This window comes from Atractosteus spatula, chromosome 10 (genome assembly GCF_055471065.1).
Source record: "Atractosteus spatula isolate fAtrSpa1 chromosome 10, fAtrSpa1.hap1, whole genome shotgun sequence".
NCBI classification, from domain to species: domain Eukaryota; kingdom Metazoa; phylum Chordata; class Actinopteri; order Semionotiformes; family Lepisosteidae; genus Atractosteus; species Atractosteus spatula.
In genome coordinates this window covers 27779314-27797766 of record NC_142715.1, presented here as the reverse complement: position 1 = coordinate 27797766, position 18453 = coordinate 27779314, and the positions used below count along the sequence as shown (strand labels likewise).

At 41.1% G+C, this 18453-nt stretch overlaps 1 protein-coding gene across 1 annotated transcript; it reads right to left on the bottom strand.

The window, feature by feature from the left end:
* Positions 1 to 11471: 11471 nt before the first annotated feature.
* LOC148827233 (uncharacterized) lies at positions 11472 to 17390 on the bottom strand. Its single transcript, XM_088926463.1, has 2 exons — positions 16865 to 17390; positions 11472 to 13519 (listed from the first exon to the last, which is right to left on the bottom strand). The coding sequence occupies exons 1-2, from the start codon at positions 17250 to 17252 to the stop codon at positions 11790 to 11792; spliced, it is 2118 nt and encodes a 705-aa protein (XP_088782589.1). The 5' UTR covers positions 17253 to 17390; the 3' UTR covers positions 11472 to 11789.
* Positions 17391 to 18453: the final 1063 nt, after the last annotated feature.

Here is an 18453-nt window from a genome sequence, read left to right as displayed (position 1 = left end):
CGCTCATTCTCCTGTTCACACGTGCAGTGCGGGTTTTTGGCTTTTTATTTGTCAGCTTTGGTGAGACACAGGTGCTTGTGTATTAGCATGAGCGTTTTTAATTCTCATCATGAACCTTATATACTGTATTTCTACATCCCATAACCTTTAACGGCAGGTGCCTGGGTGTGGACATCTTCTGATGTAATATTTAATTTAAAAGTAAACATTTTCTGTTATATTGTTAAAATCTATAAGCGTTATAAATATCAATTTTTGCTCGTGCTTATAATTTATCGCTGCTAAATGTGTCTTTTTTCAATTATTTTAACACTTTTATGACCTATCCACTAAAATATAAAGACCTGCCCTACAACGCTCTTCTCAAAAGATAAAGGTAAAAAGCATGCCTTTTTTTTAGGTAAAATTTTAGGTAAAAAGCATGCCTATTTATTTTGTTAAGCCTTCCTTTTCTTTTTTCCTTTAATAGAATAACGAAGAGGTCGACGCATCAATCTTCAAACTACCATCAAGCTTGAATGTTTCGTGTCTGTTCATGTGTGTTTGCCAAAATGTGATTAATGATGATGTTCAACCTAGTTTAGCTAACGATGGCTCTAATGAGCCCGATGCTATGGATCAGACTGTAAAGTCGGTGGTATGTTGCACCTTCAACCATTGTTTAAAGGGGGTTGTGGTTGATGAATGCGCGGCCTGTTTGATTAATCATCCAGGTCAATGGGGTCACACATGCCTGGTTGTCCGGTGCACGGATGAGTACTGTGGTGTTTCCGGGGGAAAGTTTATGTAAATGAAAGTATTACTCACACCACACTTTTCTTTCCTGAGTTTCGTGGCTTTTCTTCCTCCAACTATCTTCCAAATACAGTCCGTAATCCGTTCCCTTAATCCTGATCCGATCCGAGTTCCAAAAGTCCGTAATAAAGCCAATCCGCGATGTATCCTTATCCAGTGTCCGTAATCCAAAAACCATAAACCTTTTCTCCTTTCAGTAGTCCGTTATTCCTTAGCCCGATCTTTAACATACACCTCTTTCCTCTCTTTTCCTCCAAACCGCATTCACCTTATCGGCTTCCGCCCTGTTCACTGCCTCCGGGGCACTTATATTTCGGTTCCTGATGCGGCTCAGCTGTGTCTCATTGTTTCTCAGGGTAGACCCTTTCCATTTACTGGTCATCTGATTCTTTTTGGCAGCCATTTTGCTAAGGTCCATATCTAGTATTTTAAGTAGGTCATTCCGAAAATACCTGTTATGAATGACCCTTCCCCTAGTCATGTTACAGTACAAAGATGTGTTGTTTGCCGCATTAGAAATGTATAAGTGTCTCAGTTTAGCCTGAATTTTATCGGCTGTTCTGTACATCGCCAGAGGCCTGGGTGCCTATACTTTTACAGATGATACTGAGCGGAGTATAAAGCACTTGCTGAGAAAAATAATTGACGACCGCTCGCCATATGAGTATGTACGCTCCTTACTTGTAAAGGTAGATGGAAAAATACTAGACGTGACTTTTGGTGCATTGCAAAACTTATTTTATACTTATTTATACAAAAAAAAAAGATCTATGTAAAACCAGGGCTGTGAAATACTCGCAATGTGAATAGAGCTTTCACTCTGTTTTACAGACACAGGTGTGCCATCGTGAGAAGAATGAAAAATTTCGAATGTATACGTACATACTTACGAACTTTCATACGAGCTCTTGCTCTTGAATATTTTTTTGAATTCGCTAAATCACACAAAAGCATCACTCATTGTAAGCATCTGACCAATTACATTCCTGAATTTTAAACGCATTTAGTATTTATTTTTAACTTGTTTTATTTATTTTTGTAAAAAAAAATACACACCTGTTTTAAGTATTCTTGCCATTTTTAGCATATTGTAAGTGGATATTTTTCAAACATTTTGTTTTTAAATCATATGAAACACAATCAACCCATTGTAACTTCCCATTGATAATTCCTGAGCTTTGTAGCTGTGTATTATTTCTTTTTACCTTGTTTTAATATTTTTTTATTATTATTGCATTTTACAGAGCTTTTTAATATATTGTGAGCATTTTAGTGTCATTTTAAAATAGGACTATCAATGCTCCTGACTTTTAAACCTGTATTTCTTCTGACATTAATCTCTCCACCTACAGATGAGGAGGGAGGTATTTGATTTTAAACTGGTTGATTTGGGGGGGGGGGCGGGAAATGTACATTCATTTCCTTGTGTGTATCACCAGTGGGAAACTTGGCATTTTTGGATGAATACAAGTACCCTCGCCATTCCATGCGTGACGTGAGCAAAGTGTAATTCCTGTCTTTATAGTGTGCTTGTTAGAGACAGCTTTAAATAGAGCGCTTTAAATCCGGGAGTCAGCAGCCCAAGACAAGAGAGCTTCCTTCGTCTATGTTTTTTTGCGTGAAGGGGGGAAACCATGCATGTGCTGCAAACGATCTTAGTATCGAAGTGCCGTCCCACATAACCGATCCGAACAATCTGCTTTACAGAGGAGCACTGCCGGAGCTTATCGTTGGCAAACTGAAGACCAGGCCGACCTCTTCTGTGACTCTTGAACACTGAATCTCAAGGTTGTGAATTCAAGCTCCACGCTGGCGGGAAATTCCATAGGTAATGATCACATTTTCTTGCATGCTAATCAAAAGAAATATTAAGAAACTTTTCCCGATACCAGTTTTTTACAAAAGTAAAGGCACATGGCACATGTGTGCCACATCACGTCCGAGTTTAGTGACAACTACCTCAGAGATTGTAAGCTGGGTAGTTTCAGATCAGATCACGTTTTTTATCAAAGGTTCAAGCAAACCCGAATACTTTTGCAAGAGACATTTCAGAATCCCAGTCAAATCCAGTACGATTGCTGGATCCTTCGAATTCGACTGAACTATAGCACAGATCTGCAGTCCACCATTAGAATACTGTGGGTGTGTTGTATAAGCCATACCGCCCAAAATAGTTCTAAAACAGGAGATGCATCCTCGTTTAGGAATGTGGTATAAAGTGAAATGGTCTGGGAAGAGTCCTACGTTTGAACAGTTCAAAATAGACGTAAAGGGGTATTTACGGACTCTTTCGAAATGTAAGAACAAGCTGTGCGGACCTTATCTTTATTTACCTTGTGTAATCGTTTTTCATAAAGTGTAATTGTATTATAGCATGTGCCCCTGATGATTTTCTTGATACGTTATGTGTGCTCTTGTTTGTATTTTATGTAGTTTTGTTGTTCAAATGAAACGTAAAAGACACAACTTTCCGGATGCGGCTGCTGTAAAAATAAAATGACATCAAGGGTGCTGTACGCAGAGGTCTGAAACCTGCTCCACAGAAGATCTTTATCCAGAGGTGTTAAAGAAGTTGAGATCTCGCCATGAGAGGGGAAGCATCTCAGAAAAAGCAGGTGCAGTCGGTTCCATGGTCATAACGCCACTAAGTCGGGTGACAAGAGCAAAACCCACCCGGCTTCCTCCGGGCAAGTAATGAGACAAAGAAACAGCACACAGTGGGTAGCGTGGCCGAGCGGTCTAAGGTGCTGGATTAAGGCTCTAATCTCTTCGGGGGTGTGGGTTCAAATCCCACTGCTGCCAGGTACTTCTGTCGAGACCCCCTTTCAGCTGGCTTCAGACGAAAGGGAGGGAACTGCTTTTTGGCAGTCTCTCGAGAAACTAAGCAAAGTGTTTAAAGATACTTTCTCAGCTTGATATCAAGGCACAAAACAAAAACCTTCTTGCGTCCTCTCAACCCAAAAGCGCTTTGCCACTTTTTGCATTATGCAGGGAACGACGTCTGCCCAGATCACTTTTGTGTCAATGCAAATCGTAGTGTGCCCTCTGTTTTAATGTTGGCTGTGCTGGCGTGCTGATTCTGTCTGTGAAACTTGAATGTTCTGCTTCTTCACACCGAATCGTCGGCGGGGGTTGAGCTTGTTAAATCTTTGCGCATAGCGCTCCTTTGGAAGTACTTTGTCCAAGTTCAAAAGCGATCGTGGGATTTACTTCATGCATTCAAAAAGCATGCCTCGCACGACAGATTTAAATGGGGAATGGAGTCTGCTTCTTGCTGTTTTTCCTGTGGTTGCAGTTACAAAGTTGATCGTGCTTTCACATTCTGTTAACAGTATTCACTGGCTGAGCTTTATCAGTTGGTTCGTAAAGGAATCTCTGCTTCGGTTCCAGAAAAGTCATCTGTAGTGTGTTTTTTTCTATGCCCATGGCTGTCTTTTAAAGCTGGTAGTAATGGCGGCGAAGGTAATTTTTTATCCTGTTTAAAAGAATAAGGACGGGCTGGGGCGAGCTCCATTTACCACTCTTTAAGCTAACCGCCGAACTCACGAACTGATTACACTGCAGAGCCACAGGCGCCTTGCTTTTCTCCATTCTCTGGGTTAGGGTGAACAAAAAACTTTGCTGGTATTAGCTGGCCTGCTGGGAGTACCTCTTCTTCACTGATAAGCAAGATTTGTGTTTCATCTTTCGCAAGCTGTATAGATTTCTTTCAAAACAAGTTGTTCCAGAAAGGAAATGAACACTTGCATTCACCTGAATTAAAAGGCATGGGATTTGCCCGTAAGGATAAATTCTGTACAGTAAGACAGGCACCGCTGGGAACCGGACCCAGGATCTCCTGTTTACTAGACAGGCGCTTTAGCCAACTAAGCCACGGCGACGGCGAAGTGCTGTCCTTTGACAGCCACTTGGACACGTCTCAACTGCTCTGAGACATCTGCGTTCGGTGTGCACCGAGCCTGCTCGCCTTGCAAGTTGCCTCATTTACATGCGATAGCTCCACCACTAAGAGAAAGGATGAGAAATGGCTTTTATCTGGCACTTTTCATGTCAGAGGATCTCAATCTGCTTTCCGTGTACAAGAGGATGTCCAACTCATGTAGCTAAAGATGTAGACGACAGTGCTCCACTGAAATCTTGATCTCACAACCCTCGGCATGATTCTGCTTTAGACAAATGGGGGAAAAGACTTCTTTCATCTCACGTGCTGCACTGTTTACGGTGTTTGCAGTGCTCTTTCCTGAATGAAAACCAGGAATCGGCACCATATGAGGTGAGACTAGATAATATTGGAACAAGTAGCCTCGCCATTCAATGCGTGACGTGAGCAAAGTGTAATTCCTGTCTTTATAGTGTGCTTGTTAGAGACTTAGCTGGCACCCAGAGTGCTTTAAATCCGGGAGACAGCAGCCCAAGACAAGAGAGCTTCCTTCGTCTATGTTTTTTGCATGAAGGGGGGAAACCATGCGTGTGCTGCAAACGATCTTAGTATCGAAGTGCCGTCCCACATAACCGATCCGAACAATCTGCTTTACAGAGGAGCACTGCCGGAGCTTATCGTTGGCAAACTGAAGACCAGGCCGACCTCTCCTGTGACTCTTAAACTCTAAATCTTAAGGTTGTGATTTCAAGCTCCACAGTTGCGGGAAATTCCATAGGTTATGATTAAATTTTCTTGTATGCTAATCAAAAGAAATATTAAGAAACTTTTCCCAAAACAAGTTTCACAGTGACTTTGTAGGTGACATTTTCCTGATGAGAATAAGGTTTCGTATGCGATCAATAACAGCACCAGAATAAAATACCAGAAAGAAATGACCTGTCACTAAGAGAATTCATTAAATGATGCCGAGACATAATCAGAAAATTCTTTAGCATTTTTATATATACACATTCTTATAGACGTTCAAGGTGTTCTAGTCGCTGTACTCTTCGTAGATAATCTAAACGAAATTACAGTACAGTACAGGACACGCAGTGTGGAGCTCACACAACGAATACTCTTGAACACAAAAAAGGTAAAGGCACACGGCACATCACATCTGAGTTTAGTGACAACTACCTCAGAGATTGTAAGCTGGGTAGTTTCAAATCACTTTTTTATTAAAGGTTCAAGCAAACCTGAATAACTTTGCAAGAGACATTTCAGAATCCTAGTCAAATCCAGTAAGACTGCTGTATTGATTGTACTGATTGCGGATGCTGTAAAAATAAAATGACATCAAGGGTGCTGTACGCAGAGGTCTGAAGCATGCTCCACAGAAGAACATTATCCAGAGGTGTTAAAGAAGTCGAGATCTTGCCATGAGAGGGGAAGTGTTGCGCCCCTGAAGAGGGAAATGATAAAATAATCAGTCACTCAACTCGTTTCCTCATCAGTGGCTTTTAGTGTGATTCTATATAGGATAAACAATTTACAGTAATACAATATAACAAAGAATATAAGCTGAAAGTTACACAAATGCTTCTTAATATTTTTCTAATTATACATTAAGAAAATATTCTGCATTATGTCTTATTCAGTCTTCTCCTTAGTATATTCTACATTTCAGTAAAACACAATCTAAATCGGCGATATCACAAGACCACGTTAGTATTTCTTTAAAAACATAATGTTCACTAGCAATATAAATGTGGAGCACTTTGGTTATTATAAAAAACACCAATAAATAAAGAAAACCAGGAACAGTGAAATAATCTAAGGCTATTACCGAACATTAACTAAATTGCTAATCACTAAAACATTCACATTTCATTTAATATACCAAATACATGGCATTTATGCTAACCATGAGGATTGGCGCTACCAACTTTGTTCTAATAACTCGATATAATTTAACAAATACACTCAAATCTGACCGGAAAATACTTTTGTCATAATAAATCATTGACAAGTTTTCTGCAAATCACAATTGTGTTTTATACACTTTTTACCTGAAGAGGGAAATGATTTATAGTTACTCAACTCTTTCTTTCCTCATCAGTGGCTTTGATTAGTGTGAATGAGGAAAGGCAATGGGAGCTCCCTCTCACTGTGTTTCACAGACATAAGTAGTAAATTATCGATTAAAACTGTAGACTCTACGGGTAGATAACAGATAAAAAGATTGAACAAAATAACATTCCAGTGAAAACTATACGAAATGACAGCGTCCATTTTACTTTTACATGTATCTATTTTAACAGCTGTGTAACTTTTAATAAACACAGTATCACGTATTCCATTCAGTTTTTTTCCAACAAGCAATGTTTGTTACTTCCAATCAGATTGCAATCAATTTTTTTTTTGCTTATCGTACTTTTGAGCACACGTTCTCTACTGTTGTGTGCTGTATTATTCTTTCTTGCCTCACCAGGGTTATAAGGTGGAAGGCAGAAGGTTATTCTTTACATTTATACCCCAGTTCTTTCTTCTATCACCCATCCAGGCTTATACTTCTGTCCTCTCCACACCTCACATTCTTCTCCGTCATCACCACCTCTCGCAGCCCATCACTACCTGTTTTTTTTACCCTTTTTGCTTGTCGCACAACCCTTCTTTTAACTTTTTTTAAAAGTTTGTCTTCTTTTCTTGACTTAGCATTGCTAAACAACATTCGTATTAATTCCCTTCCCATATTCTCATAACTTAATAACAATACTATTGCCATTCATTTAGCAGCAGCTGCAACTCACAACTGGCAACCCACTGAAGCTCAGCAGGTGTGAACCTGGTCAGTACCTGGATGGGAGACCTCCTGGGAAAAACTAAGGATGCTGCTGGAAGAGGTGTTTGTGGGGCCTGCAGGGGGTGCTCACCCTGAGGTCCATGTGGGTCCTAATGCCCCAGTATAGTGATGGGGACACTATACTGTAAACAGGCGCCGTCCTTCAGAGGAGATGTAAAACCGAGGTCCTGAATCTCTGTGGTCATTTAAAATCCCAGGGCGTTTCTCGAAAAAGAGTAGGGGTGTAACCCTGGCATCCTGGCCAAATTTCCCATTAGCCCTTACCAATCATGGCTTCCTAATAATCCCCATCTCTGCACTGGCTTCATTACTCTGCTCTCCTCCCCACTGAGAGCTGATGTGTGGTGAGCGTTCTGGCGCACTATGGCTGCCGTTGCATCATCCAGGTGGGGCTGCACATTGGTAGCGGTGGAGGAGAGTCCCCATTACCTGTAAAGCGCTTTGAGTGGAGTGTCCAGAAAAGCACTATCAAAGTGTAAGCAATTATTATTATTATGATGTTTTATTTCAATCTTAATACACAACTTTTGTTTCCATGTTCCCTTTACCTTTAGCCCTTATAATACTCCTCCTTAAGTGGTCTAGAACCGACCCTGTTTTATCTGGACTAGATACCATATCCAGATCTATCAGTGCTCCCAGTGGAGCTGCCAGCACACTTACAAGTACCCTTGTGAGGCAGTCAGTGAATATGAGTCTGGTGTTAGCATACAGGGCCAACTCCTCGCTTAACACTCAGCTCAGTAGTCACTGGTGATTAAAGTGCTAGCACAACTGGTCTATACTCATATTATTAATTATATTAACCTTAGCTTCCTTAGGGATGCCTGTCTGGACTCAGAGGGAATCTTGCTGGCACAAAACCATCGCTCAGCTCACCTTGTTCTGTTTAGGGATTTTGCCTCGCCCCAGGGGTTAAGCGCCCTGGTTTAGAGACCTGCCCCGAGCTCAGTGGAACCACCTCTTGTCTTGGTTTCGAAACCAAGCTCAGAGGAATCGTGTCTTGTCTCGGTCCTTACTCTTTTCCCTATAAATGATTCTTTATATTCTCTGTATGTTTCCTGTCCTTCCTTTTCGGCAACCTAATTGGGTGGTAACATCAAAAATATACTCACCCTGTGTGCCATCTGGGAATTACCGGAGACCTGGAGAATCCTGTCGACTATGCCAACTGTTGTGGGAAATTCTTCATCACAGGAGCAGGACACAGTCTTGTGCAGATTCAGTTTTATTGAGGTCAAACCGCCCCACAGAACAGACAAACTGCAATGGTTTCCCAGATCTTATATATACAGTCAGAAGAAAGTTTGTTCCACAATCTGAGTGCTTGTCCTGCTCTTTGACATGTAATTACTCCTTGTCCTACTCTGCCTTGCTCTAGGTTCTGTCCTTTGATATGCAGCAGACATTAGTCTGGTTTATCCTGTTTGTGGGTGTTGTTCCCATCTTTTATTATGTCGAGTTAAGCCACTGGGGCTGCTAAAGCAAGTCAGCTTTATGGCATCTTAGTTTAACTTTTGTTTGATGCTAAATTAACAGACCCCATCAATACCTCTCACAATGTGCTTAGGTGGTGATACTGTGAATCTGGATAAGCGAGATATATACAGTGGTGTGAAAAAGTGTTTGCCCCCTTCCTGATTTCTTATTTTTTTGCTTGTTTGTCACACTGAAATGTTTCAGATCATCAAACAAATTGAAATATTCGACAAAGATAATACAAGTAAACACAAAATGTAGTTTTTAAATGAAGGTTTTTATTATTAAGGGAAAAAAAAAATCCAAACCTACATGGCCCTGTGTGAAAAAGTGATTGCCCCCTAAACCTAATAACTGGTTGGGCCACCCTTAGCAGCAACAACTGCAATCAAGTGTTTGTGATAACTGGCAATGAGTCTTTTACAGCGCTGTGGAGGAATCTTGGCCCACTCATCTTTGCAGAACTGTTGTAATTCAGCCACATTGGAGGGTTTTCAAGCCTTAACCACTTTTTTAAGGTCATGCCACAACATCTCAATCGGATTCAGGTCAGGACTTTGACTAGGCCACTCCAAAGTCTTCATTTTTTTTTCTTAAGCCATTCAGAGGTGGACTTGCTGGTGTGTTTTGGATCATTGTCCTGCTGCAGAACCCAAGTGCGCTTCAGCTTGAAGTCACGAACAGATGGCCGGACATTCTCCTTCAGGATTTTTTGGTAGACAGCAGAATTCATGGTTCCATTTACCACAGCAAGTCTTCCAGGTCCTGAAGCAGCAAAACAGCCCCAGACCATCACACTACCACCACCATATTTTACTGTTGGTATGATGTTCCTTTTCTGAAATGCTGTGTTACTTTTACGCCAGATGTAATGGGACACACACCTTCCAAAAAGTTCAACTTTTATCTCTTCAGTCCACAGAGTATTTTCCCAAAAGTCTTGGGGATCATCAAGATGTTTTCTGGCAAAACTGAGACGAGCCTTTATATTCTTTTTGCTCAGCAGTGGTTTTCATCTTGGAACTCTGCCATGCAGGCTGTTTTTGCCCAGTCTCTTTCTTATGGTGGAGTCATGAACACTGACCTTAACTGAGGCAAGTGAAGCTCTCACTGTGGTTTGCTGGAGTCCCAAAGCTTTAGAAATGGCTTTATAACCTTTTCCAGACTGATAAATCTCAATTATTCTGTTTCTCATTTGTTCCTGAATTTCAGAATTATAAATACTTAATTTCATTTTAACATTATAGAGTATTGCTTCTATAGGAGTGGAAAAAAACCCATTTAAATATTATTTAATTTTACTTTGCAAAACAGCAGAATGAGAAATAAACAATGGGGCATGAATACTTTCTGAAGGCACTGTATATATTTCTTGTCCTGTCTTGTTTAAAAAAAAATAGCTGCACTGAAATTAAAATTAAAATATGGAATTATTACTAATGGTGCCAAAATAGATTATCATATTAAAAGAGATTCATACAATATCTTATTCTTTATTATTTACCCTTTATTGCATAAATATTTATTGTATTTGATATATATCCTCTCTGGGGATAAATACACTTTAGATTGTGCAACAAAGACTTTGAGCTCTTTTTGTAGACTTTAATCAGATGTGACTTTTATTTCCTTAAGAGTGACAGTTAAGGACCCTAATCTGTTTTATACACATTCTTTGCTTAACATGGTAAGTTAAAAGCTGTTACACAATTACAAGTCTATCCAATGAGAACAGTATTAATTGTAAGCCAGCAGCCATATCAACCTGCAACTCACAACTGGCAACCCACTGAAGCTCAGCAGGTGTGAGCCTGGTCAGTACCTGAATGGAAGACCTCCTGGGAAAAACTAAGGTTGCTGCTGGAAGAGGTGTTAGTGGGGCCAGCAGGGGGTGCTCACCCTGCAGTCCATGTGGGTCCTAATGCCCCAGTATAGTGACAGGGAAACTATATTGTAAACAGGTGCCTTCCTTCGGATGAGACGTAAAACTGAGGTCCTGACTCTCTGTGGTCATTAAAAATCCCAGGGTGTTTCTCGAAAAGAGTAGGGGTGTAACCCCGGCGTCCTGGCCAAATTTCCCATTGGCCCTTACCAATCATGGCCTCCTAATAATCCCCCTCTATGAATTGGCTACATTACTCTGCTCTCCTCCCCACTGATATCTGATGTGTGGGGAGCGTTCTGGTACACTATGGCTGTCGTTGCATCATCCAGGTGGATGCTGGATAGTGGTGGTGGAGGGGAGTCCCCATTACCTGTAAAGCGCTCTGAGTGGATTGTCCAGAAAAGCGCTATATAAGTGTAAGCAATTATTATTATTATTATTAAATTAAACAGGACTATACTTAACATTCCAAGACTATAAGGAATTCAATGCAATTAAGAAATTAATTCAATGTAGACCTAATTCATTTTAAAATTGAATAAAACTAAAAACTTTATACATTATACACATAAATTAAACTCCATGACAAAACTATTTCAGTTTTAGTTAACTGTAAATAAGAGTATAGTCATAATTTAATTGACCAGACGAACTCAAAAGTGTCTGACTACAAAGTGACTAATAGACATCACTAATAGACATTTTGGGAACAAGTAAAGGTTTGTTTCATGCTGAAAAGAGAAGAAAATAAATGTTTCGGCTGTGGAGCCTTCTTCGGATGTCACATGCTGACGCATCTACCTACTTGAACTAAAAGACATTTTAGTTGACTTGACTGGTGACTGACCTGGTGACTAGATTGGGGTTTTTAAGTCACCTGACTGGAAAAAACTCTTCCCACACTAACTGCAGCTGAATGGTCTCTCTCCTGTGTTAATGCACTGGTGCCTTTTTAAGACAAGCGATTGACTAAAACTCTTCCTACACTGACTGCAGCTGAACGGTCTCTCTCCTGTGTGAATGTGCTGGTGGGTTATTAAGTTACTTGACCGACTAAAACTCTTCCCACACTGACTACAGCTGTATGGTCTCTCTCCTGTGTGGATGCGCTGGTGCATTTTTAGGTGATGTGATTTAATAAAACTCTTCCCACACTGACTGCAGCTGAATGGTCTCTCTCCTGTGTGAATAAGCAGGTGTGATTTTAAGTATCTTATCCGAATAAAACTCTTCCTACACTGACTGCAGCTGAACGGTCTCTCTCCTGTGTGGATGCGCTGGTGCATTTTTAAGTCATGTGATTTAATAAAACTCTTCCCACACTGACTGCAGCTGAACGGTCTCTCTCCTGTGTGAATGCGCTGGTGGATTTTTAAGTCATATGACTGAATAAAACTCTTCCCACACTGTCTGCAGCTGAATGGTCTCTCTCCTGTGTGGATACGCTGGTGCATTTTTAAGTTATGTGATTTAACAAAACTCTTCCCACACTGACTGCAGCTGAATGGTCTCTCTCCTGTGTGAATGCGCTGGTGGATTTTTAAGTCATATGACTGAATAAAACTCTTCCCACACTGACTGCAGCTGAATGGTCTCTCTCCTGTGTGAATGCGCTGGTGGGTTTTTAAGTCACCTGACCAACTAAAACTCTTCCCACAATGACTACAGCTGAAAGGTCTCTCTCCTGTGTGAAGGTGCTGGTAGGGTTGTGAAATGCTAGACTCACAGAAACGCTGCTCCTCCCTGTGCCATAATTGCGGTTTGTCCACTCCATCTGAGCAAGGCCTTGAGTGACTCTTCCTCATTCTCTGATCATGCTGGGGTCTCTTATTCTGCAAATGCTCCATGGAATGGTCTTGCTCTGTGTGCTGAAACTGAGATTTGTTTTCTCCACCGTGTCCTTCAGTGTGCTGTTCAGCAGTGTGAATCATCTGGGGCTCCTTCTCCAGCTCTTTGAGACTAAAACTGTCAAGTTCATTCAGTTCTTCCTCTCTTTGCCCAAGAACAAACATACTCTCCAGCTCATTAAAACTTTCAACAATGTTCTCAGTAATCAGATTATTAAACCTGGGTGTAAAGTGATCAGATACCAAGGGATCATATGATTGTTTTAGACTCTGCAATGACAGTCTCTCCACTTGAACAGAACAAGGCCTAATTATCATCATGCGCTGTAAGAGCTGCTGTTGCTCCTCCCTGTTCTGACTCTTCTCTGTGTGCTGTGAATCAGTACTGTTCTCTTCACCAGGTACAATCAACTTGGGCTCCATGTCCTGCTCTGTAAGATTTAAAACATCCAGTTCTTCACTGTGCTCTTGTACAGAGACACAGCCCAGTTCATTACAACCTTGTGTAATATTGTTTGTGTCCAGATTATTTCTCTTTTCTGTAAAATCATCACATACTAAGAGCCCAGGTGTCTCACTCTCAGGTTCTGTGTTCATCATGGGCACAGAGTACAGATCCTCGACAATCCGTCTGCTCACTGTGTGCTGCTCCCTGAGTGTCTCTTTCCCTTCTGCGGCAGTGAGCTCTGTCTCCTGCATTAGACTGGACCCCCACTCCTCCTCACTGTGTTGCTGTTCAAGAGGAGCCCTTTCCCCAGCATCAGAGAGAGCACTGGCTTCTGAGCCTGTAAACACAGGACAAAAAGACAAGACCTTTATAATAATAATAATAATAATAATAAAATAATAATAATAATAATAAACTTTATTTTATATAGCACCTTTAAAGGTAGCTTCTCAAAGCTCTTTACAAAAGGCCAATAACAAAAAATATATATATCAATATAAGCACGATGAGAAAACACAGTTAGACGAGACAGTAGATGGTGGTACTAAGTCCAGTAGGAGCAGAGGGGTAAAGAACAGTTAAATAAAGGCTCTTCTGAAGAAGAAGGTTTTGAGTCTGGATTTGAAGGAGTTTAGAGAAGGTGACTCTCTGATATTCTTGGGGAGAGAGTTCCAGAGCTTGTGGCAAATCAGGAGAAGGCCATGTCACCCAAAGAGTGTAGACGGACTGGGGGACAAATATTTGAACACAATTAGAAGAGCGAAGGTTGTGAGGTGGGGAGTAGAGCGATAACTCAGACAGGTACTGAGGTGTCAAGCCATGGAGAGCCTTATAAGTGAGCAGGAGGATTGTTAAGTTGACATGAAACTTGACAGGAAGCCAGTGCAAGGACTCCAGGATAGGAGTTATCTGAACACTTGCAATAGACCTGGTCAGGATTCCGGCTGCCGAATTTTGGACATACTGGTGTTCGTTCAATGTGGATTTAGAAACCCCAGAGAGTAGAGCATTACAGTAGTCGATTCAAGATTAGACAACACTTTTCAGCCACAGTTAGTGATAACATAGAGCGTAGTCAGGCAATATTTCTGAAGTGAATGAAAGATGTTTTGACAACATGCCGCACATGTGGGTTGAACGTCATATATCATCTCCAAGTTTTTCCAATATAGACTGAAGCTCAAGTATAAGACAATCTACAGATAGAGTTATAGCATTGGTTTTACAAAGTTGATGGGTGGTGCCAATAAGCATGACTTCAGTCTTGTCACAGTTAAGATGAAGAACATTTTGAGTCATCCAATATTTTATATTGGAGATGCAACTAAATAGAATAGAGACAGCCCCATCAGCGTCAGGTTTGGTATGGATGTATATTTGAGTATCATCAGCATAGTAGTGTAGTGTCAAACAAATGACAAAGTTCAGGTGTCTGTGAAGCAGAAGTCCTTTTATTCATATGTCCGGCTTGCGACCACCAGACTTAAAAAATAAGTAGCTGAAGATGGTCCTTAATACCTTAAGACACAAAAAGTTACAATGACATATTCTAAACAAATGATGAAAAACCAACACCTGCCAATTAATTATATCTAAGTTGCAGACTAGACAACAGTTAGTTCTTTACATATTCTGGGCGTACAGCCTGCTTACCAAATGCATGCCCTAATCTTACTGACCAAGGACAGGCAGCATGTTTATATACATTTGAGCACAAAGCCTACGTCAAGCCACTAGACTGTATAGTTTGCAAAAAACATACAAAAACATGAAAATGATATTATTATCCCACTTCCTGGGCATCTCTCTTATCTCTTCATTCTTCAGTAGTGATAGCTGAGGCCATGTGTTTTAAAAAGCTTTACACTACACACACGCGTACTAGTACACTGATGATCAATTTGGGTTGTTTAAACATAGCGGAATAAGTGGGTATAAGGGGATGTTCTGATTTAGCTTTGGGAGAAACCTAACTACCATGTAAAAAGTAAGTCTACTGTAATAATATCACAATCACATTACATTTACATTAACACTGTACTGAGAGAGAGAGGGGTAAATACAGACACTGATTGGACATAACAGCACATTAACACTGCACTGAGAGAGAGGTTAATAGATACATACTGACTGGACACTGCAGCATATTAGCACTGCACTGAAAGGGGTTAATACAGACATGCTGACTGGACAGTACAGTACATTAACACTACACTGAGACAGAGGCATTTATACAGACACGGACAAACTTGAAATGACAGTACATTAACAATGCTCAGAGAGAGGGGGGTAAATACAGACAGACTGACTGGACACTACTGGACATTAACACTGCACTGAGAGAGAGAGGGGTTCATACAGGCACACTGAGTGGACACTACAGTACATTAACACTGCACTCAGAAAGGGGTTAATACAGACTGACTGGACACTACAGGACATTAACACTGCAATCAGAGAAAGGGGTTAATACAGACACGCTAACTGACTGGACACAACAGTACATCAACACTGCACGAAGAGAGAGGGGTGAATAAAGACAGACTGACTGGACACTACAGTGCATTAACACTGCACTGAGAGAGACAGGTGGGTTAACAGACAAACTGACTGAACACTACAGTACATTAACACTACTCTAAGACAGAGGGGTAAATACAGACACTGATTGGGCATAACAGTACATTAAAACTGCACTAAGAGAGAGGTGTTAATAGCGACATGCTGACTGAACGCTACAGGACATAAAGACTGCAATGAGAGAGAGGGGTGACAGACTGCCTGTACACTCCAGTACATTAACTACACTGAGAGGGAGAGGGGTTGATTCACACACACTGACTGCACACTACAGTACATTAACACTACACTGAGACAGAGAGGGGTTAATACAGACACACTGACTGCACAGTACAATACATAAACAATGCACTTAGAGAGAGAGGGGTTAATACAGACACACTGACTGACTGGACACTACAATGCATTAACATTGTACTGGGAGAGAGTGGTTAATACAGACACACTGACTGGACACTCCAGTAAATGAACACTGCACTGAGAGAGGGGTTAATACAGACACACTGGATTAATATTCCAGAGGAGTTAATACAGACACAGACCCTGGACAGTAATACTTAAACCAATTAAAATATTTTTTATGTACACAATCATTAGTATACATATAAAATCTAGACCAATACAACGTAAATACAATACTTATAAATGTTGTTTCCTAATGACGTTTGATTACAAATTGATTCAGTGGAACAATGTTTGAATGTGAACGAGTTTTTTTCAGCACCGTAACCTGACAAAACAGTTCAGTTTCCAGAAAAGAATCCCGTTGGTACATCACACAAGTCTTTTCCACTTCACTCTGCATCGCTCCACTAAATTCTCACCAGGGAGGAAAGTTTTTTTTTTATTTGATGACAGTTTGATTGTTAGAACGCGTACTGATAATGAGAATGTTTACTGCTGTAAGATGTTTTCTTTAAAATAAGTTTGTTATTTAAAAAAATCTCACCAGTGAGAAAGTGGTTTTAAACACACACACACTGACTTCATACTTTCCCACTTAACTCTGCATCTCTCCACTATATTCGCACCAGTGAGGAAGTTAAAGACACTGTTTTTGAACTAACACACACCTTGACTATATACAAGTCACCACACTGACCTGGCAGCTCCAGTTTCGTGTCCATTTCTTCTTTTATTCCTGCAGTGACTTCACAGGGAAGCGTGTGTCCAACACGATCTGTCGATCCCTGATCTCCTCCTGCTCCCGACTCCTTCTCCCACAGCTGCAATCTCCACTTCAGGCTCTCGTTTTCCTTCTTCAGCTCCGCCATTTCACTCTCGACACTGTCCTCCACACACTGTGTGATTTTAAACACGGCCCGTCTCACCAGGATCTGGGAGACGCTGCGGAGTTTGTCTTGAAACTCCTTTTCAGAGTCAGACATCCTGTTTCGAAAAACTTCAGACACTTCATACACGATCGATTTGAGCAAAACTTGCATGAAAGAGTCAAGCTGGGTTTGCAGATTTAACAAGCACTCCGCCATCCTTCTTCAGAGCCGATCAGAAACAAAGGCTGATTTCCGAAGTTTAAACAGAACAACTATTTTATTCTTCACAGATCCTGTTGTCGGGGCTGTGATCTGTTCAAGCATAAACACAGTTGACGAGACGTTGAGTATTCATAACCTGAAGTTATTTAAAAAAAAACAACAACAACAACTTTATTCTTTATCTGAAGAAAATGACTGAATCACCAACACGTGGGTGAAATACATGCAGGGTCGCGCAGTATGATGACGTCTTTCGTTAGCGCGGCCGCGGCTTCAAAACAATTGAGAAGCGGAGCTGAGAAAGAGGAGTTTCTGCAGCCGGATATAATCTTCACTGCACCTCCTAACGCCACCTAGTCAAGAGGAGTGAATCATCTGTGACATTCGCCGTTCATAACGGAACAGATTCATTTTTTTGCCCTTCCACAACCCTCCTCCCCAACGAAAACGTCTCAAGTGGATTTTTGTTCTACATCTCCATATGCAGGTTTTTGGATAAAAAAAATGCTGTCATTTTCTTGCCAGCTGGCAGAATTTCTTCTGCACCGATAAACACGATTTCTATTTCATATTTCACAAGTGTTTGAATTTCTCGAAAAACAAGTGGTTCCAAGAAAGGAAATAAATACTTGCATTTAACAAAATCAAGCCCTATGTGATTGTCCTTAATGATACTGTAACGCCCTCGCCTGGTGGTGAGGAGGAAGCGCCCCTAGGCGCTCGTAGTACCGCTGGGCATGCTGGGAGTGGAAGCCGGGGAGAGTCTGAGGGTCAGCACGATGACCAGCGGCTGACCCTACCTGTGTAAATAATGTCCTAGTAGTTCTAGTGCCCTGTGTAGTCCTGTAAAAGTATAGTGTGTTGTTTGGTAATTACCACCCTAAAGAAGTGTACGTGTTCCGTCAGTCTCCTCATGTGTGTGTATATCGTGTGGTTAACAAATAAAGCTAGTGTTTGGTTGGTTAATCGCGTCTCCACTGTTCTCTCTCTTGTTTAAGAAAGGAGCAAAGAATGACATAAAGAACTGGAGACCCCTCAGCCTGTTAGGCGTGGACATTAAGATCCTGTCCAAAGCCCTTTTCCTGCGCCTACAAAATGTAGTGGCCTCACTGGTAGGGAAAGAACAGACTTGTGGGATAGCAGGACGCCTGATGAGCGACAACCTGGCCTTGTTGAGGGATGTCTGTCTGTACTC

Coding starts and splice junctions, on each gene's coding strand:
- LOC148827233 (XM_088926463.1), bottom strand. CDS start 17,252: ATGGCGGAGTGCTTGTTAAATCTGCAAACCCAGCTTGACTCTTTCATG. Junction 13,520..16,864: donor CACGAAACTGGAGCTGCCAG/GTCAGTGTGGTG, acceptor CTGTGTTTACAG/GCTCAGAAGCCAGTGCTCTC.